The 21,217-nt window shown below is 53.0% G+C and overlaps 1 protein-coding gene across 3 annotated transcripts in view; it reads left to right on the top strand.

Moving 5' to 3' along the window:
• The window catches only part of KCNK9 (potassium two pore domain channel subfamily K member 9), a 110,510-nt gene that overhangs the window by 74,734 nt on the left and 14,559 nt on the right, over nt 1-21,217 (top strand). For 2 of the 3 annotated variants that reach the window (XR_012514194.1, XM_074387186.1), the window contains exon 2: nt 17,836-18,406. Coding sequence is in view for 2 of the 3 variants with exons in the window: in XM_074387186.1 (XP_074243287.1) it covers nt 17,836-18,406 (571 nt within the window). In the remaining variant the exon portion in view is untranslated. Of the gene's footprint in view, nt 1-17,835; nt 19,826-21,217 lie in introns of those variants that run through there. The other variant, XM_010336008.3, reaches the window with a different exon arrangement.

Below are 21,217 nucleotides of genomic sequence, written 5' to 3'. Positions count from 1 at the left end.
ACCTTGGCTTTTCCCACAGATCCTCCTAGGGGGAATGATATTCTGGGGACAGGCTTTGATTGGAGGAGCTGTGGGGCCAAGGTCGGGGGCTCAGCTTCCACTAACATCCACAGACAGCTTCCTTGTGCTTGCTATTGTGATTTCATTTCATACCTACCATGGCGCTTTCAGGAAGGTGGTCAGCACTGATGGCTTTGTTTTGAGCATAGAGGCCGTGATGCCTGGTGCATCTCATCAGGGTTAAGTGGTTTGCCAGCTGGCCCAGTGGGGCACTCTCACAGCCACAACGTTCTGTGACAGAGGGGAAACTGAGTCCCCAGTGGAGACAGTGACCTTGCTGTAACCTGAACCTAGAGTTTGACTGAGTCTGGTACTCTTCCCAGGCGGTCCCTCAAAGGCCAACTTCCCTGGGGCAGTCTCCCTCGGGCCAGCATCTGGTGGCCACAGAGGAACACCACGTGGCTAGGCAGGGACCACCCTGCAGGACTCACGGAGCTGAGCCGCTTCTCGCTTTCTTCCTGGGGCAGAGGTCTTGGCGAGGGGTGAGCAGAGCCTGTGACCCTAAGAACAGCCACCTGCTCAGCCCTGTGGGACAGGGTGGCTCTCTCCCAGCCCTGTACAAGAAGCAGCTCCTGGACACCCAGCCACTAACGAGACAGATGTGGGGCTGCTTTCGCCCCCTGAGGGCCATTCCTCCGCCTCAGACAGCGGGGCAGCCACTTTAATTAAAAGGGCTCCGTGGCTCTGGCAGGATGAATTGGGGCCAGCTCTTGTTTGTAAGCGCATGCTGCAGCAGGGCCGGAGGCACCTGGGAAGGTTCTCTACTTCCTTGGAGCTGGGCAGGCGTGACCCCTCCCCTTCTCTCTGGGTGCTGAGCCCAGGGCCAGGTTCCCCGTTTACAGCCTGGTGCTGGCCGGGGGTTCATCCTGTGAGCCCCTGGTGAACGGCTGCCTCGCTGTGCCTGCTGCTCCTCTGCTAACTGAGGACACCGAAGAGCTTCCCCAGAGCTGTTCTCCCCCAGCCCTGAGACACCGTCATGATCGCTGTGCCCTCTGCTGATGAGGCAGCCGATTTAAAGCCTGTCTTGGGCTCCCCTGAGCTGATGGCAATGCCTGACGTGCCTGCATCAAGTTGTCACTTACTGTTTCAGTCATCATGGTCCTGGCTCCCCAGCGCCTACCACCATGCCTGTTCCCTGGCAGGTATGCAGTCGGGATCTGTTGAGTGAAGGGCTGGGATAAGGTGCCATGCGTGCCAGGCTCTGGGAATGCCAGAAGGGAGGAGCTGCCCCCGCCACCTAGGCCTGTCACCCTTGTTCCTGTGGGGGCAGGTGTATACCCTGGGAGAGTCTCGAGTCCCAGGATCCTGGGGTCAGGGCCCTCAGCTGTGTTCTTGTCCACTTCGACACTCTCACTTGCCTCTTCGAAGGCTGCTGTCCTCCTTCCTGCCCTGGTCACCTCCGCTGGCCCTTTGGGGCAGGGCTAGGTTATCAGGGGACAGTAAGCAGTGCTGCTGCATCATATGTAGAAAATCTGACCCCGCCCTAGTAACAAGGCGGCCTGGGTGATGGGGTTCTGCGTCTGCATCCAGCAGATGCAATCAACAAGTTGCCAAGTCACCAGCTGGTGACCCGGTGCTGGTGGCTGACCCCCTGGGCCTTGGTTTTCTTTTTTATGATATGGCAATAGTAACGGAACCTTCTACAGTTACTCTGCAGTTTAGAACAGTGCCTGGCACCCTAACATTTGTTGGACACTTTTGTTTGAACAATTTTTGATGAGGAGCTACTATGTACCAGGCAATGGAGCTCCACGCGGCAGTGAGTGAAACAGGCTCCAGCATGCTCTCAGACAGGTCTGCCTGCCCCTGCCCCAGGCTGGCTGCTCACCTTACCCTTCAGGGGCCCTCATGCAGCAGGGGAACCACCCAGATGGCAATTCATGAGGAACCACTGATGCTGGCCCCTAGGCGCCTTGCACCACAGCTGTGGAGGTGGCTGCCCTCACCCACTGATCAGTCTTGTGCCCCACACAACACCCCGCAGATGAAGCCCCAGAAGCTCTTTGCAGAACACCCAAGGTGGGGCCTTGTTCCCTCTCTGCGGCTCTCGGGGCAGGCTGCGGCTGTCGTCTTCCTCCTGTGCCCCTTCACCCAAGGATCCCCTTTTCCCTTCAGTTTCAGTCAAGTGCGAATGATCCCAAGAGGAGATGCTGGTGCCAGCCTCCCCCGTCCGGCTGTTTGGGGAACAGTTAGCTACTAAGTGCCAGGCCTGGGGACCTGGAGACCAATTGGAGTCCGAGCTATTCTCAAGGCTCTCCTGCTGCTCTGGGTAGGATGGACAGTCCCAGCAGGGCAGAGCTGGCCCCGCCATCATGGAGAATCTAGGCAGCTTTCATAAAAGGGGCTCCTGAACAGAGAGGTGAGCGGCTGCGGGCATCCCGTGATGGTGCTGTCCTGCAGGGCCAGTGCCGGTGGACCAGCAGATTGAGGACTGGGGGGCTCCAGGAAAGGTGGATCTGGAGGGCAGGTAGGAGGCTAGGGAGGTTGTGGGGCACCATGGCCTATCCACGGGTGCAGCTGGATGCCTGCCTTTCCCATGAGGGGTAGGCCAGCCCTCCCTGGGCCATATTCCCTTAAGCCAGTCCCTGCAGCTATGTGTGGGCTGCCCCCTTAGGTGGGCACATGATCACGCCTTCATCAGGAAATCACCTTTCCCACAGCTGGCACTTACCTGGTTCCTGAAGCCATTTAAACTTGAGACCAACAGCCTAAGGAGGGGAACCAAGAAGTTAGAGGCTCCTTGACGCACCCCATGAGTCCATCCTGCTACGCGGGCCCAGCCCTGGGTGAGGGACAAGGGAGTGAACCCGCAGGCGACGTGTGGCGTGCCAGGACTGCTGCTACCTACCAGGCCTGTTGCAGCACAGCAGGCACAAATGCCCTGGGGCAGAGAGCAGAAGGAACAAGGGGATGCATGTGACAAGCTTGGTTACAACCGGTAACAGGGCTGCTGGGGAACCAAAGGGCAGATTCAAAGGCTGCAGGCTCCAGGGAGAGGCCCCTGCCTTTCGGGAGGCCGTGCCCCTGGCTTTATGTGTGTCATCTTCACGCTCACAGCAGGCCTTGGGGGAAGGCACCGTGTGTGTCGCTTGTCTGGGATGGGAGACCAGGACACGGTACCGAGGCTGCACAGATCGAGAGCAGCTGGGCTGAGCTGGTGAGCCTCACAGCCTGGGTTTTTCCACTCTGCTCTGCAGACTTGCAGACACCTCAGGTTGCTGTTATGTAAGGGAGGGGCCGGGAGAGCCGGGGCTCCAGGCTGTGTGTGCGCGTGTCACTGAGTGTGCCTGAGTGTACGTGTGTGTCTGAGTGTGTGCCTGTGTGCCTGCAGCATTTTCGGAAGCAGGTCAGCACACTGGAGCGGGGCAGCAATCCAAGATTGCCGCCTCTCAGGCGTGTGTCCTTGGGCAAGGGACGGGGCTAAATTATTTAATCCTTACAGTTCCAGGAGGTTCTCAGACTGTCATTGTTTGGCCAACAAGGAAACCGAGTGACTCTGTGCTGGGGAACATTCTAGGCCTTTTACAAGCATTCACATTTATTGCATATTTACGATTTATCTTGCCTTTTTTTTTTTTTTTGAGATGGAGCCTTGCTCTGTCCCCCAGGCTGGTGTGCAGTGCCGTGATCTTGGCTCACTGCAACCTCCGCCTCCTGGGTTCAAGTGATTATCCTGCTTCAGCCTCCTGAGTAGCTGGGATTACAGGTATGTACCACCATGCCCGGCTATTTTTTTTTTTTTTTGTATTTTGTTTTTAGTAGAGATGGGGTTTCACTATGTTGGCCAGGCTGGTCTCGAACTCCTGACCTCATGATCTGCCCACCTTGGCCTCCCAAAATGTTGAGATCACAGGCGCGAGTCACTGCGCCTGGCGCTATCTCACCTTTTTCTGTTATACCCCAGCTACATCTCTCAGGCCAGATGTGTGAGTGAGCATGTCCACATGTATTTATGTTCACGTGTGTGCATGTCCGTGTCTTCGTACGTGTATGTGCCTGTGTCTCTGCATCTGTGTCACAAGTGTCCACATGTCCACATGGCATGTCAGCGTCACACGGCAGACTGCACCCGGCCGTATCGCCCCACTGCCGCTCATGTCCCTGAGCCCTGGTCCTCTCACCTGTTCCATGGACATGACTGCACCCAAATGGGGTGCTCTTTTCGTGTTCTGTTGAACGGTAAGCGGGGTGAGGCTGTCTGTATGTCTTGGCTCTTCAAGTTCAACTTCTGTGCTGGTACAGAATCATCTGAAGTACATGTTAGGAGCTAGGCGCATAGCAGATGTGCTCCCAAATATCCTCGGCTTCATATGTCCCAGGTTCCTTTGTCTCTTGCATCACAGCGACTGTTTCAACAGGGGCTCTGCTCCAGGTGGTCACCCAGAACCCAGGCTCCTAATGGCTGGAGGCGCCACCCCACCTTAGCTTCCAAGTCTTCTATCTTTAGGGAGGCATGCGGGGAGAGAGAAGCAGAGGAAGAGAGAAAGGGTCAGAGAGAAAATCATATGGCAGGTTTTAGTGGGCCAGGCCTGGAACCCTGCTGGCCAGCACTGAGTCACCCGGCCACGTCTACTTGCAAAGGACTCTATGGCCCAGCTGTGTGCCCAGGAGTAGGAGGAGGTCACATATGTGGGTAGACACATATGTGGGTAGGTGCTGACGGTCTCTGCTAGAATCCACCTGCTTCTGTTGCTTCCTGACAAAATGAGCGTCCTTCAATGCGGGAGGCCCTGGTGGAAGCCAGTTTGCTGCCATCAGACTCCAGCGTGCACCGAGTTCAATGTTAACAGTGAAAACATGCTAGGAATGAGGCCTGGGGCACCCCACAGATGTTGCCTGCTCCGGCTTTGAGGACCCCCGCCTTTTTTTACATGATGTGGGGTACATGGTGACTCATGTCTATGAGGCATTTGCTAGAAATGCAGAGGCCCAGGCCCCAGCACTCCCTCCCCTTGCAGAATGGGCACTACAGCAAGTCTCAGGTGATCCCATTACTAGGAGGCAATGCCTCAGAAGTCACTCAGGTAACATGTCTTACCTTCATTTGCACAGTCAGACTTCCCAAGAGGCTTCGGGTTTTATGGTTCTCACCTGGTCTGGTTTGACGACCCTTAGTGCTCCCAGTCACTCAGCATTGAAGGCTCCTGTTCTTCCGACCTGTAGATCCTTCCAGGGTGAAGTCTACTATCTCTCTCAAAGCCTGCAAGGTGAATTAGCCCTAAATGAGAATCCAGCAGAAACAAAGCATGAGTTCAAAAAAGTTTGATTTGGTTTCACTTCTTTAAAACACAATGTATCAATTATTACTTACAGACGGTATTAGGGCCTAGCTTGATTTTCAGCTCTTATTCTACTATAGACTCTTCAAAAGTCAGCCAAATTTTATATTATTTTTTCCTCTGTACTTTGTTTTTTAAATTTAGCCTTGTTTCCCCACATTCTCTTGTAGTATTTCTAAAAATTTTTTTGGAGTGGGAGAGGAATTATTTAGTGGTGGGAAGGGAAGGAGAATAGAACGGAAAGAAGCCAGGAGAATTTTGCTGGAAAGGGATGGAGGTGGCCAGCAGAAAAATGCAGGTTTCTCTGGAGTGCCTGACTAGGTGTGGGTGCCAGGCTGAGTGCAGACGCTGACCATCACATCAGGCTGGCTCTGGGGCTTATGGAGGCCACATGCTTTGCGCAAGGCTAGGCAGCGTTTTCTCACCCATGCCACAGAGAGAATACGGCCGACCCTGCACCAGAACCAGTGGGTTGAGGAAAGGGAAATAGGTCAGCGTGGTCCCTGGCCCAGCGCCAGCCGTCAATAGCTGGTGGTCGTTATTGTTACCATTATTTATCTCTTGTCAGTGCTAAAAGGCGACTGATTGAGGGCAGCTTTTGGAAGGATTCACGTGGCATCTCATCTACGAGAAAGATGAGTGACTTTTCCCAGGCGATTCCTGGGTTCTGGACGCCGCTGTGGGAAAACGTGGGCGGCCGACCCGCGCCCCTGCAGTCGCCCGAGCGCCCGCCAGAGGGCGCCATTGCCCCTCCGGTGGCCGGTGCTGCGCGGGGCGCCTCCCGCAGGGAGCGGAGCCCGGGGGGCAGCGGCGCTCCCTCCTCCCGGCCCATTCGCCTCTTTCCCGGCAGCACTTCCTGGGAGCGTCTTTCAAAAGCAGACTGCCTTGGGGGATGCATGACCTCCAGCCTCTCGCAAGTGTGCGATTGCAGGCTTCTGCGTTTCCCAGCCTTCGGTGTGCTGGGGGACTGGGAAGGGCGTGCCTTGACCTCAGCCGCCTCCCCCCACCCTGATGCCGGCCACCTGGATGTACTATGCATCTGTGTGGTCCTTTCACAGGGAAGGCCTTCTAGGCACCCCATCTTCCCCTCTGTGTCCCTGGGCAGGCTCACGGCCCCGGACGCAAGAGGCTCACCCACACCCTCTCCAAGCTGCCACCCCAGAGCCACGCCAAGGGCCTTCCATTGGCAGACAGGTGCAGGCTCCGGCCCGTGTCAGCAGCGTGTGCCTGGAGGCTGGAGCGGGTGGGTGGCTAAGTGGGGCCAGCGAGCCTTGGGTGGAGCTGCTGCGTGCCTCCGGGACTGGGGGCTGCCCAAGTCCTGCGTCCTCAGGGGCTGGGGTGGCAGAGCCCAGGCTTCCGAAGAGCATTTCCAGGCCCGCAGCAAGCCCCTGCCGGCTGACCCTTTCTTTCCAGCACTCACAAAGCCTCACCTCCACCACTTCCTCATCCTCAGGGACTCAGCCTAAGAGTTTTTTTTTTTTTTTTTTTTTTTTTTTTTTTAAAGCTTAGGAGCATTAACAATAATGCTTTTTTAACGGAGGTAAAAATCATGTAGCAAAATTCCCTCCTTAAGTGTATAGTTCGGAGTACAATTCAGTACGATGTGGTACGACCATTGAAACTGAGTTCCAAGCCATTTTCATTACCCCCAAAAGAACCTCCTTATCCTTTTAAGGCCCCTCCTTGCCAAATCACCCTCCCCCTGCAACCCAGAAAAGAAACCCTTTACCCTCTTGGGGCCCCTCCCCACCCTACCCCTCCCCCATAACCCCTAGGCAGCCACTAACCTGGTTTCTGACCCCATAGGCGTTCCTGTTCTGGGTATCTGCGGCTTCCTATATTTGTTCTTTCATGACTGTTTTCTGTCACTCAGTGTTACGGACTGAACTGTGTCCGTCAACATTCATTGAAGCCCTGACTTCCAATGGGACTATTTGGAGATGGGGCCTTTGCGAGAGGGAATGGGGGTCAGGTGAGTGAAGCCCTAACCCAGCAGCTTTAGAGTCCCCCTAAGAAGAAGAAAGGGTACTGGGACATTCTCTCTCCATGTACCGTCTGGGGCCACAGCAGGAAGGTGGCTCCTCAAAGCCGGGAGAGCCCCCACAAGAAACCCTATCTACCCCCATTCATGGTGGAGTTCTAGCCTCAGCACTGGGGAAAAATCAGTCTCTCTTGCTGAAGCTTCCCGGGGCTGTGGTCGAGTATCTGGTTCCCCTGCGCAGCCCCAGCTGACCAAGCTTCGTCGGCACTGTAGCGGGCCAGGCTTGTCCGTCACACCCATGGACCACGTTTGTTTAGGCATCCATCCACAGACGGACGTGTGGGCTGTTTCGAATGCTGTGAACACGTGTGTACGAGTATTTGTTTAGGTTTTAGTGACACGCCTAGGCGTGAAGTTGCTAAAAACGCTTTAAGAACGTATTTCTTTGGTGTTTGGGTATGAGCCAGGCGTAGAGAACATCTCGGGGCAGGCTGTGAAGGCCCTGCCCACCCCTCTGCGGTGGCAGCATAGGCCTTCCTGCCCTCCCTGGGGTGCCCCTCCATGCATCTAGACCCCAGCAGAGGGCGATTCCTGACACCACCTGGCCAGGTCACCGTGGGGATTAAAGGAGCAGCACATGTAACTGACAGCTGACGGGCACTGAGGCTCAGCCTCCCCATCCATAGAATGGGGATGAGGACGCTTCAGTTAATCTCAGCCGGGTCCTCGTAATGAGAAGGGACAGGGGCCCCTGGGAGGTGAAGCCACAGAGCTGGAAAGCGGCCGACTGCGGTCGGAGCCAGGCTGTCCGAGGCTGCTGCGGGAGGCGCTGGGTCAGTGATAACCGCAGGCGGCTCAGGGACGAGATGTCCACCCGGTGCCACCCTGGCTGGGCACCGGGGCTCCCCCAGGCTGACCTTAGGAAGGGGCTTTAGGGCTCTCCCAAGGGGGGCCTCACCCAAGGCCCTACACAGAGCAGAAGAGGAGAAACGCATTCGTGAATGCTGTTGTAAACTTGTTCTTTGCAAGCTCGTATGCTTTAGAAATATGTTTTATATATTTAGTCCATCCCCTTCAGGCATCAAATGAAGGGAAACCAGAAGGGAACTGAGTTCTTTTTGGAAATCAATAATAAATCATATGAGGAAATTGCTTTCATTAAATCAAACACCAACTCTGCCAGATTTTCCTTCAGGGAGCGCAGAGTGCCAAGCCTGAGAATCAGCCAGTTCCAGGCCTCCCGGGCTCCGAGGGCAGCTCAGGGCTGGGGAAGTGGAAGACCAGAGGGCCGTGCCCTGCCTGGGCGGCTTGAGCAAGGGCCTCAGTGTTCCAATCTGTGGAAGGGGCCAGGGCTTGGGGGTGAAGTTCTCCATGGCGATTGTGGGAAGGGGCCTGTGATTACCTGGAATGACCATGTTTGCCAGGGTATCGGGATCCTTTGCGCTCTGTACAGGGCAGGGCTGATCTCGGCCCAGTGGGGGAGGTGCTTCTATGCCACCTTTATCTGTACATCTGTGAAATGGAGCCAACTGATGATTCTTGTCCGGCGGCCTCACTGCGATGGAGGGAGGGCAAAGAAGATGGGGGGGCTGTGCATTTTGTGGGTCTCAGGGTCTCACTGACCTCCCACTTGCCTCCCTTTCCTGCTGTCCTCCGCCGCCGCAACCCCAGGTCTCTTGTGCTGCTCTCGTTCTTACTTCCTCACCGTTTCTGGAGCACATGTGGCCGCCGTTTGAGACAGATGGTCTGTGTTGTTTTTATTTGGCCTGTGCCATGTTTTCAAACGTTTAATTGGACACTAATTAGTTACCACATTTTAAAAATCCATGTTTTCAGCTTCTCTTTAAAACTCGGAATTGAGTCACCCTGGCCCACCATCCTGGGGCCGGGATGGGAGCGGCTGCTCTTTGAGAGGCCCTGGCTGTTGCCTGCTCATGGCGCTGTCACCTTCTAGCCCCTCTCCCCAGGACGTATCAGAGGCAGCTTCCAAGAGGAACTGCAACAGGCACAGGACAGCGCAAACTGCAGAGCGCTTTACTAACAAAACTTGCTGGGTGTTTGTAGTCTTGCTGGGGTATTAGGATATGTACTCCGGGTTGGGTGTTAATCACTTGTGGTGAAACCCTGGCTAAAGCGAATACATTTAGGGGGGCATATACTGGCATGTCTGTGAGCTAGGCCGACTGGGTAGGACAGGCGTAGATGCGGTGTGAAACATCTCTGGTACAGCTTTCCGTTTCTGAGATTGGGGATGGGATGTTATCTTCTGCGGCTGAGTTCATCCTCCTCATGGTGAAATGACTGCAGGAGCTCCGGACCTCACACCTTGGCACCCTTCAGTCTGGCAGGAACAAGCAGAAGACTTTGAGTCCCCTGCCAAGTCCCAAACCCTGAGGCTTTTGATGAAACAATCAGAGATCCTACAAAGCACCCTTCCCTTCTTGATGGAACAGGAGACCTAGCTTGTGTGTAGCAGTGCTCAGTAGAAATTGAGGTTCTGTTCTATTGCAAGAGGAGGTCTTGACACACCACCACCGCTGTCCCTTATCCATGAAAGGATGAGTTGGGAAGCGCGCTGCGAAGCGTGGAGTGCTGGAGGACCCCTCCGTGGAGCAGGTGTTCATTCCATATTCCCCTTGACAGAAGGAATATGAAGGCTTAGAGAATCTCAGGTGGCTTGCCCAAGGGTCGTGGTTGGGAGGCAGGAGATGGAGCCAGACGCAGACCTTGGGACCCACTGAGTCCTACCCAGGGACCCCTCCTGCCCACCCTCCACGCGGCCCATGCATCACTGCCTTTGGCGTTTGCAGGCGCCTGGGTTTTAATCATGCTGAGCTCATCTGGGGGCCTGAATGGGGCCGACGCTCATGGGAGGATGAGTGGGATGCTTGCCGCAGACTTCCGTGGGAGTCAGCCAGGAAGCCCAGGGCCCAAGGACAGCTCTGTTCTCCAGCAAGTTTCTCCTCCAGGCCACCCTGAGTCATTCTTTAATGGAATTTGCGGCTGTTTTAATTCCTACCAGCACAAACCTTTGCGTGTCCTTTATAAATATTTTATTCTCTTCCAGCAGGAAATTTCTCAGGGCCTCAGTGCTTGCATGGCCATCTCCTTCCCCGTGCTGGGCAGGCTGTCCCAGGCGACTATGGGCCGAGGGAGACAGCCATCAGCACCCCTCATCTGCACCTGCGTGACAGCCCCTCCAGCTCCTGCAACAGCCAGGCTCGCTGGGAGACTGAGAAAGAGGCCCATGGAGGGAGGTGACCACCCACAGTCCCTGTGAGGGCGTGGTCAGGGCTCAAACCTGGACTGGCCTGACACCAGGGGCTGAGCTTCTCCACTCCACCCGCTGCAGTGGGAATTCAGAGCTCAGCTGGACGGCTTCTGGTCAAGGGATCAGGGCAGGCCTTGAACCTGAGTGGAGTTTGCCCAAGTGTAAGTGGGGCAATGGCTTTCCCAAGTGGGAGGAATGGGCGTAGCAATGCCACAGGGGCAGGAAGGTGAAGGCCCTGCTCTCTCTACCTCTCTCCAGAGTAAGCGCCACAGTGGAGGGCAGAGCCTACCCTGTAAGTCTGTGAAGGTCACTCATGGTCAGGTGCAGATGGACCTAGATTGCCGAGGGGACACGGGGAGCCACAGCCAGCTCTTGAGAGCCGGAGTGCAGAAGTGAGGCTGGTCTGCAGTCTATCTGGCCCAAGCTGCCCTGTTTGACTCTTTCCGGTGGGGATAGCCTGTGGATACTTAGTGTTTTTAGTTGAAATACGGTGCTCGGAACAGGTGCCTCGTGGGGTCTAATCTACATGTATATAGCATGTATCTTGCGTGACTAAGTTCTATGTGCTTAGAGAGTCTTTAAGTGAAATATGCTGTTCAGGTCAGGAGAAACTGGGAAGCTTCTGGTACTTGGTGGCCGCCACAGCTTCTGGGAAATCTCGCGGGAGCCAGCGGGGAGCGCCAGGAGTCTTGCGAGTAAGTGTCGCCTTCCAGCCACAGCTGGTTCCTTGGGGAGCCCCAGACCCAGTAGAAATGGTTAGCTTTATTATCCTCCTCCTCTGCCTCTCCCCGCTCTGGGAAGATGGAGCCTGTTCATTTTTTCTCTATTTTGTTAGCCAGCTGCAGCAGAGATGAAGCCCGCGTCTCTGCAAAGCCTCTCCTAGGACAGATCAAAGAGCCCCACTAAGTATATTAAAGGGGCCGTGAAAATCGGGCTGGGTGATGCCATGTCTTGGACAAAGCTGCCCCCAGACGCTGTGGGCTCTGGGCTTAAGGATGGGCCAGGTCTTCCAGGCGGGCCTGGGAAGATGAAATCACTCGTACATCAAGGCATCTGGAGATACCAGGTGCTGCCGCCTCCTCCATGCTGGGCTCTGGGATCTCACAGCTGAGTCAGGAGTAGGCTCCGCTCTCAGGAGCTCATGGTCTGGTCCCAGGTGGCCCAGGCTGTGATTTCCCAGCAGGGCCAGCCAGTGTCTGGATAGGTGAGGGGTGCTGCTCTGGAGCCCCCAGCCTTCCACTGGGGTCTGAGGCTGTAAGAGGCACTAAGTAACCAGCTGAGAGGCCCTGTGGAAGCAGGCAGGCTGTCAGTTCCCTTGGGACCAGACATCGATGGCTTCGAATTCATATGGGCACTTGGGGGTTGGAAGGCCTGATCCCCAGGGCTGCACACCAGCCTGAGATGGGGCCCAGCTCTCAGGGAGGGGCCCATGAATTTGGCCATTTCTGGGTGGGGCCTGATGAGGGGCTGATTCTCATTCCTCCCTGATCCATGTCCTCTGCCCCATTTCACAGATGAAGCGGTTCTTCTGGGTACTCAGGAGTCATAGTGCACAGTGCAGAGTCAGCTTTTCCAGCTGGGCTTTGTCCTTCTTACAAAGACTGTCCCCTTTCCAGATCTGTAGGACAGGAAATCTGTCACTGCCCCTCACCCCTCTCCCCCCCCCACCCCCGCAGTGTGGAGGTGGCTGGCCCTGGAGAACTGGAGGCTTCTCCTCCAGGGCTGGCTTCATTTAGTAGGTGACCTAGGATGCTCCAGCCCCCTGGGTGGGGCTGCCACTCAAGGGCTTGGTTCCATGTGCTGGAACATGGGGCGGGGCTGGGCTGGGCTGGGCTGGGGTCTTCTTGGTTCTGCTTCGCCACCCACATCCACCCTCCCTGCCTGGTCCTAGGCCCTGCCACCTGTTGGCAAGGCTGAGCAGGCCTGGGGAGGGCAGGTGGGCAGAGCAGGACCCCGGAGCCTGAAGCACTGAGTGATGCAGGGGCCAGACGGGCTGAGGAAGCTGGGACCGGCACCCGACCGGAACCGCCTGAGCTCCCTCCAGCCTCCCTGAACTGTGCAGATGTCCTGGAATCTCAGGGAGGATGGTGTCAGGGCTGCTGCTGCTGTGGGAGCCGTGCTGAGGACAGGATTTCAGGCTGTCAGTGCTGTCTCTGTCACTAACCCCCTTATGGTCAACCTCACACCCAGAGGCCTGACTCCTTGTGACCCCCGGGGCCAGTACTGGGTCCCGAAGGCAGGCATCTCTAACTCAGCATGTCCCCCGGATGCCAGCAAAATAGGCAGTCAGGCTCTGAAGCGGAGTGGCGTGGGCTGGCTGCAGCCCTTGTGTCCAGGGGCTTTGTACCCTGTGTGTGGCCTTTGTGTTTCCCAGTTGGTGGTGCTCCGGCTTAGGGCCCTGCTGTTGGCTGCATGCCCGGAGGGGTTCCCCGGCGTTGGGCTGGGTGCGGTTGATGTGGTCTCTTGCAGGGCGGCTGTGCGTTGGTCCAGTCTCCCTCTTGCAGCCTCGTCTTCCACATCTGTAAAGTAGTTCAAGTGAACGAGGCTGCTCGGCTGGACCTTATCTGCAGGCTGAGGCCCCCTTCTGGGAGGCCCAATTTCGTTCGACCTTCCATGCCCTGTGTGTGCCTCCAGAACCTTGTCTCATTATTGTTCCATTATTTCAGAAGTCTTTTAGCCAAAGGGATGAGTGATCCCTTCATGATGAGGGAAGAGTGGCCGGTGCTGGGTGGGACTGCTGAGATTCTGCCAGCTCTGCGGTCCTCAGAGGAGGTCACCACCTTGTGGCCCCTGGTGGGGGTGGGTAGTGGAGGAGCCTGGAGTCCTAGAGGGGAAAATCCACATGGCCACGTGTGGCTCCTGTGCTCACAGGTGGGGTGGGAGGTGACCAAGAATAAGCAGCCCAGGAGTCACCTGTGACCTTTCCACATCCATTCCCCAGCCTCTATCTACACCTGCTCCTGTTGGGCACTGGGCAGGGCTCTGGACACAGGCTGGCTAGATCCCCATGAGAGATTTCCGGGAAAGAAGAAAAGTTTCTCTGGAATCCCCTGTGTCAAGAGCAGATCCCAGGGCACACAGTCAAGTCCCTGGAAATGTCTGAATGGGTAACATATGAGTAGATGAATGAATACATCTTCTGACCCTGGGGCGGGTGAGGGCAGATGGGAAAAAAATAATCATCTCGCTGGACTTGAGTTGTCACACAGGTGCTGGGGAAATAGATTTGTACCTCATTCTCTTGGGAAGAGCTTCGAGGCCCTCTTCTGTGTCACGTGTCCAGCATAGATGCATTTTCTATGTTCTTTACTGTATCTTCTACATACAATCTGTAGACATGGTGTGTGTTCCTAAAACATGTATACAGTCTGCAGCGTATACATAGGTTGACACCTACATAGCCTTGTTTTGTGTGTTCTACAGGCACACTTCATAGACAATATTTGCTGGTGAATATGGGTATGCTGTAGTTATATGCGCCTCTCGGTTTATCTGTATATAGTGTGCTACTGTTGTGCAGTGATTCTCTACATTAGGTTTCAAGTGTACACCGTGTGTACTCCATGTGAAGTCTTCATCGGTGCCGTTTGTGAGTTCCATACAGGCATCGTGAACATCCAGCTTGTGGACTTAATATTTGCAGACCTGTTTGCACACAGCACCACCTGCGGCTTTCTATCGTAAGCTGACTCGGGGAACATATGGTATGACAGCACTCTCACACCCAATAATAAATGGGGTATTTATTATTGAACGTGGAGGCAGGGTTGGAGGGAAGCAATGAGAGCTGTGCGGTACCCCAGAACCTACGTGGAGAGCTATTAACAAACCAAAGGTGCTGTTACTGGAACTTGTAGAGAGTAGCTGCTGTGGGCCTGCTGGCAGTTGCAGCTAATTGCCATAGTCCTGCTCTTCTTCCCTTCCTCTGATCTACTGGGGCTGTCCATTGGATGGACCCGACTGGAAACCAGAGGGCAAAGGGGCACTTGATGTAGCTCCCAGGGTAGAGAGCAGGGTGCGGCTGGGAACAGCTAAATAGGACAGTTGAGGATACCCCGCACAGCCGCCTTTTTCCTGGAAGGCCTTGGGAGTTCTGAAACTTGTCTCTCACTTGAGAGGGACTGGGCCTGTTCCCTGGACTCCTGGGCCCCCAGGAAATGTATTCATGTGGAAGATCCTCGAACCTCAGTGCCGTTCATCTCCCATCCTTCCTCATGCGCGTGTCTTACTAAGGGATGGCATCAATGCAGTGGACCAGTGAGAAACACTGATCAAGTTCCTTCCATTCTGTAGTAAGATAGCAGGAGCACTGACATAAGCCAGCACGTACCAGCGTGCTGCTGTCCAAGTCCTGTGAGGGCAAACTGCTGCTTACTTTTACTAGCAGGAACAGAAGTGGGGATGGGGGACTCTGGGACCTGGCATGCAGTTTTTGACCCAGAAAATGCTGTGTTGACCTCCTCCAGTAAACATATCATATCCGGAACATTACCACTTATTAAGTTTTCAACAACCTCCTGTTCTCCAACATTCCAGCTGGTTTTTTTTTTTTTTTTTTTTTTTTTTTTTTTTTTTTTGTTATCAGCTCTACCGATGAGCTATATGGAGATATAGTAGGATTCCCACCCCTGCATCTTTTATATTTACCCTTTTTGTCTGCCAAGATGTGCCGCCTTCTTTCCTGAAGACCTAAGTTTCCATCTGGTGTCCTTTTCCCCAGACTGGGCAGCCTTTAGTAATCTTGTTGTGTGGATCTGCTGTTAATGAACTTGTCTTTCTTTCGACTTTGTTCTTGAAGGATAATTTCTCTGCATATAGAATTCTGAGTGAGCAGTGTGAGTCCTTTACAGCTGTGCTTCCACTGTTTCTTGGCCTCTGTTGCTTATGTTTAGAAGTGAGCAATATTATGTTGTTGTTCCCCTGGATGTGCTTTCTTGCTTTTCTCTGGCTGCTTTCATGATTTTCTCTTTGACGTTCAGGAGCTTAACTCTGGCATGTGGGTTTCTTTGTATTTGTTCTGCTTGGGGTTCACTGAGCTTCTTGAATCTATAAATTTGTGTCTTTCATCACATTTGGCTTTTTTTTTTTTTGAGCTGTCACCCAGGTTGGAGTACAGTGGTGCAATCATGGCTCACTGCAACCTCCACCTCCTGGGTTCAAGTGATCCTCCTGCCTCAGCCTCCCAAGTAGCTGGAGTAAAGCCCTGCACCTGGCTAAGTTTTGTATTTTAGTAGAAATGGGGTTTCACCATGTTGGCCAGGCTGGTCTAAAACTCCTGGCCTCAAGTGAACCACCTGTCCCAGCCTCCCATAGTACTAGGATTGAAGGTGTGAGCCACTGCACCTGGTCTAAATTAGCTACATTTGGCCATTTCTTCTTCTTTTTCCTGTCTCATTCTTTTCTTCTGGGATACCTTTTAATATTGCCCTACAGATCCTCTGAGGATTTCAATTTTCAATCTTTATTCTTCTCTGCTCTTCAGATTAGATAATTTCAATTGATACATTTATTTATTTATTTATTTATTTAAAAAGCTTTTCCGTTTCCTCTCCCTGTCCTTCCTGGCCTAACTTTGTCACTTCCTCTCTTCTTTCATAAGGACTAAGTGGTTTCAGAGGGGTGTCAGAGCTCAACGCTAGCTGGGATTGAGGGCCAGAGAGGAGGGGGAGAAGGTCTTCTGGAGGCGAACATGTGATGTCCAGTGAGAGTTTGGCCCATGGTGGGTAGGTAGGTCATGGCACATATTCATACTACCAGAGATGGGCAGACAACTACAGGCCATGAAGCCCTGATGGAGAAATGTGAGCTAGAGCAGGCAGAGACAGCTTTCTGCCGGAGGGAGTGGTAGAGGATCCTATGAATCAGGCTCTGGGCTAGGAGCTGTCTGATCCCAGCTGATCCATATAATGCCACCACCTGAGAACAATTATCCCATGTCACAGATGAAGAAACATGGGTTGGAAAAAGTTGATGGGATGGAAGGTAAAGCAGCAAGCTGACTCAGTGACCATGAACATGTGACATGGTCACGTCAGGGAAGTCTATCTTGCTGGGGCAGGATTTTAGATGTCAGAAGACCAGGTACAGCCTTGAAAATTTCAGTCCAAACATTGTCCATGATCCAGGTTTTTTTCTGGGCCATATTAACCCCCCAGTTTGAACCTACCGAGTCTCTTGTTCCTTCTGCCATAGTGAGGAAGATCCCATCCTGGCTCTGACACTGTCCCTGACCAGCTGGGTGACCCTATAACTGACTTCACCTATTCAACAGCATCGCCATCATTTTGAGAGTGAGGAAATAAAGGCTTGACTTGGGTTCCCTGCATCAACCACGTGACAAAGTGGTGTGCTGTGAAGTTGCATCAGGAGTTTCAAAAGTACTTACACACATAAGGTCTTTACGGACTGTTTCCTCATTTCTGTCAAGGCTCCGTTCATATAGTAATACAAATTTTTTCATTCCTTTTTATTAAAGAAATATTTTACTTTCTAGGTATGGGGGAATACAGCAGTGAACAAAACATTAAAAAAAAATGCCTTCGTGGCATTTACATCTCACTCCACAATTGCCTCTTTTGATTCAGAGTCTCTGCTTTTGAGCCTCACTCTTGGCAGCTGAAAGCTCTGGGCTGAAATCCCAACTCTGAAGACATCAAGCTACCCTGCTATTAAGTAACTTAGGTTTCTTGTCAGTGGGGTTGGAATCATTATGGTTGTTTAGAGGCTAGAATGGGGTGATGTGTGTAAGAGGATTCAGCACTGTGTCTGGCACATGGCAGGTATCATTCTTCCTGTCAATCCATAGTGGACGGAGAGGTTTGTCTCTGAGGCTTGGTGTTTTGGGAGTTCTCTTAGTAGTGAATCTGCTTTTTTCTTTTTAAAGCCTGTATGTCACTGTAAGATGGCATTGGAATGACCCTCAGTCCCCTCTTAGTGGTGTATCACAAGTGATGTTGGTTCTTGTTTTTCTCTTCCCTTCCATCCCAGGTTATAGCACATCCCAAATCCCGTCGCTACTGAGATGCTCCTACCCCACTGCCATCCCCCATCCTCATGTGACTTCTAAGAAACGGGTTCTCCTAGAAACAGGTTCTCCTCTACCCCGCAGAGGAAATCCCCTGATTCCATCCCAATTGAAATGCAGCAGGTCCCCTACAATTGCACTCCCTCAAGTCTACCCCCCTCCCCGCAACCTGCAGACCCCTCCTCACTAACTCCCTGTTCTTCTCATCCTTTCCCTGCAGGTTATGGGCACGCCGCACCTGGCACCGACGCAGGCAAGGCCTTCTGCATGTTCTACGCCGTGCTGGGCATCCCGCTGACGCTGGTCATGTTCCAGAGCCTGGGCGAGCGCATGAACACCTTCGTGCGTTACCTGCTGAAGCGTATCAAGAAGTGCTGTGGCATGCGCAACACCGACGTGTCCATGGAGAACATGGTGACTGTGGGCTTCTTCTCCTGCATGGGGACGCTGTGCATTGGGGCGGCCGCCTTCTCCCAGTGTGAGGAGTGGAGCTTCTTCCACGCCTACTACTATTGCTTCATCACGTTGACTACCATTGGGTTCGGGGACTACGTGGCCCTGCAGACCAAGGGCGCCCTGCAGAAGAAGCCGCTCTACGTGGCCTTTAGCTTTATGTATATCCTGGTGGGGCTGACGGTCATCGGGGCCTTCCTCAACCTGGTCGTCCTCAGGTTCTTGACCATGAACACTGAGGATGAGCGGCGGGATGCTGAGGAGAGGGCGTCCCTGGCAGGAAACCGAAACAGCATGGTCATTCACATCCCCGAGGAGCCGCGGCCCAGCCGGCCCAGGTACAAGGCGGACGTCGGGGACCTGCAGTCTGTGTGCTCCTGCACCTGCTACCGCTCGCAGGACTATGGCGGCCGCTCGGCGGCTCCGCAGAACTCCTTCAGCGCCAAGCTTGCCCCCCACTACTTCCACTCCATCTCTTACAAGATCGAGGAGATCTCACCAAGCACATTAAAAAACAGCCTCTTCCCATCTCCTATTAGCTCCATCTCTCCTGGGTTACACAGCTTTACCGACCACCAGAGGCTGATGAGACGCCGGAAGTCTGTTTAGGTGTGGGGAGGGAAATGGAACAGAAAAGTCATTTGTCATAGTTGATGTTAATTTCCATTGGTCCAACTCGTCTTTTCTTATTTATTTATTATTCTTTATTATTATTGTCATCATTATTACTTTCTCTCCTTCCTCTTTTCTTGGTCTCTGGGTCTCATTTGCCCCCACCTTTCCAGCCAGACAGAGCAGGCCAAAGGGAAATACAGGCCCATCCTCCTCTGAAACTCGCATCTGAGCATGAAGCATGGATCTCCTCCTTCCTTCCCAGCAGACTATGCCTTACATTTCTCACCCCACCCGCCCCATCTCTGCAGTGGTTTTCCCGGGACAGAGGTGAGACCAAGACCACGGAGACAGAACTGAGAGGAAACCCACCCCAAAGCTGCACACCATGCTCAGAGCCTTCAATCGCCCACCTTAGTGGTGTCTCTGACCTAACTCCTTTCTCTTTTCCTAAGGACTGAGTGGCTGTGTGTGCGTGTGTCGTGTGTGTGCTTCTGTGTGCACGTGTGTTGTGACAACACGGGAAGTATTAGGTATTCCTTTTTCTTTCCCATCACACATCATAGCCTGCTTTTGGCTGCTTCCAAACAAAACAAGGAAAAAAAACCCCCAAGGGTTTTGATTTATCGTCTCTTGCCAAATCAAGCATGTTTCATAAGCAGTCTTTACCCCTGATGTGTCATGGTTCTACTTTCTAAATGCTAGGTTCTCAATTATATTAATGTTTTTTAGGGGGCGGGTGGGCAGGAAGACCTGGATCATTTTAGCTTGCCAGTTCAAACATTTTTAAAAAGCATGCACTTGTTAAACTGGTATGCGCTATCCACAAGAAAACCAGAAGTGGAATCATCAAAAGCCCATCATAGTAATTTGTAAGAGACATCTTTGGTTTTGTCACCTCCAGTTCCAACAATTTACCGTGCAACTGGAATTGTCAGGGGACACAGGAAAATTGTTGGGACCACAGAGTACCTATTTTATTTCCCTCTTATTGACGATTTTGAGCAGCACCTTCCTGCGTGAGTAAGAATTATCGTGTTGGAATGCTTGGGCGAGAATGGGTATTAGTATGTGGCTGTGGTTCCTTTTCCTAATGAGAAGTGACAGGGCATTCCTCATTAAAAATACATATCTATTTCAAGAAATATTGTCTCTAATAATTGCATTTGATTTGTAAATAGGGGAAAGTTCACACTGGTCTCAGGAAGAGTTTAGAGGCAAGGAGCTATGTCTTGGCCTACTGGGAACTTGCCAATCTCAGGGGACAATTTTGTCTGAGTAGTGTAGAAATTCCTCCCTGCTCTCAATAGGGTATGAGCCCAAAGGGAAGCCCTGCTATCCTCCTCGTGGTGGGGGGAGGGGTAGTTCAGGCCGTAGAATATGGCACATTGGAGACTCTTACAGTAGCAGGAGTAAAGGACAGTTTGACCTCCAGATTCACTGAGGGGACTTTAATTTCCCTCATTACCATCCCTGCCATTTTCTAAAAATCACCCATTCATCCATCCTCCCATTCCTCTTTTGTAAACTGGAAGTTCATGGCTCTTGCATGGAAATGGACATTGGCTGTTCTCGGAAGGAACACGGTTACCGGCCTGTCTCAAGGCCCCAACGAGATCTCCCAGAAAGGAGGCTTTGCTCCCTAGAAAGAGTAGACCTACAGGATTTCTTAAAGGAGACAACACCTGAATGCCACCAGTCCCAAGCATTTGGGCCAATGGGCTGAAACAGGAGCATTCAAGACTCCTCTGAAAAGGCTGTGCATGTACTTTTACGCTACATCCCATGTTGAAATTTCCCCTTCGTCCAGGACACAGGGCCTTCGAAGGAGTCTGCGAACCTCAGATTCTCTAGGCCAAAGTTGACAGTTCTCAACCTTCAAGGTCTTTATCGATTCACTTGTTTTAAGATTTTGTGTTATGGGATGCCCTACTTGGGGCTCTAAAGTCTGTCCAGAGAATAGCAGTTCTTTTCAAATTTTTTTTCTCTTGGATGAGATGGTCGATTCTATGGGGTCAGAGGTGGAACAGCCCTAATGCATTTGCAGAGTGCTTTATGCTTCGGAAGAGTGTGCCTGGAATAAACGGGGGGCTCTCATGAAAACCTTTGTAAGATGTGCCTTCAAATGGGTGGGGGAGGATGATCTATCGTGATGCCAAGGCACTGAGAGGGTGAGTGATTTGCTCAGTGTCACGGAGCCGGTTGTTGACAGAGCTGAGACAGGTGTCTCAGTCTGGAGCCCAGGAGAGTCCAAGGAGCTGATTTCACACCACCATGTCCTAACTTACTTGGCCCTCAGAGGAGGGCGCCTGCCTCTGTTTCCCCACTGGGGACATGCAGCAGGCCCTTGGAGCCAATTAAAGGGACACCGACTCCACCCTGCACATAGAGCTGGTTTCCCCCACTAAAATGTCTGTCACGTTGGTCCTACAATAGCCATATTTCTGCTTGAATGCCTCAAGAGACAAGGAGCTCTTCTCTTTCCAGGGAACTATAGAAAACATTTTCTATAGGATTAAGGATGATAGGATGAAGTC

Source organism: Saimiri boliviensis, chromosome 15 (assembly GCF_048565385.1).
Source record: "Saimiri boliviensis isolate mSaiBol1 chromosome 15, mSaiBol1.pri, whole genome shotgun sequence".
In the NCBI taxonomy this organism is placed as follows: Eukaryota; Metazoa; Chordata; class Mammalia; order Primates; family Cebidae; genus Saimiri; species Saimiri boliviensis.
This window is presented reverse-complemented; position numbering and strand designations above follow the sequence as displayed.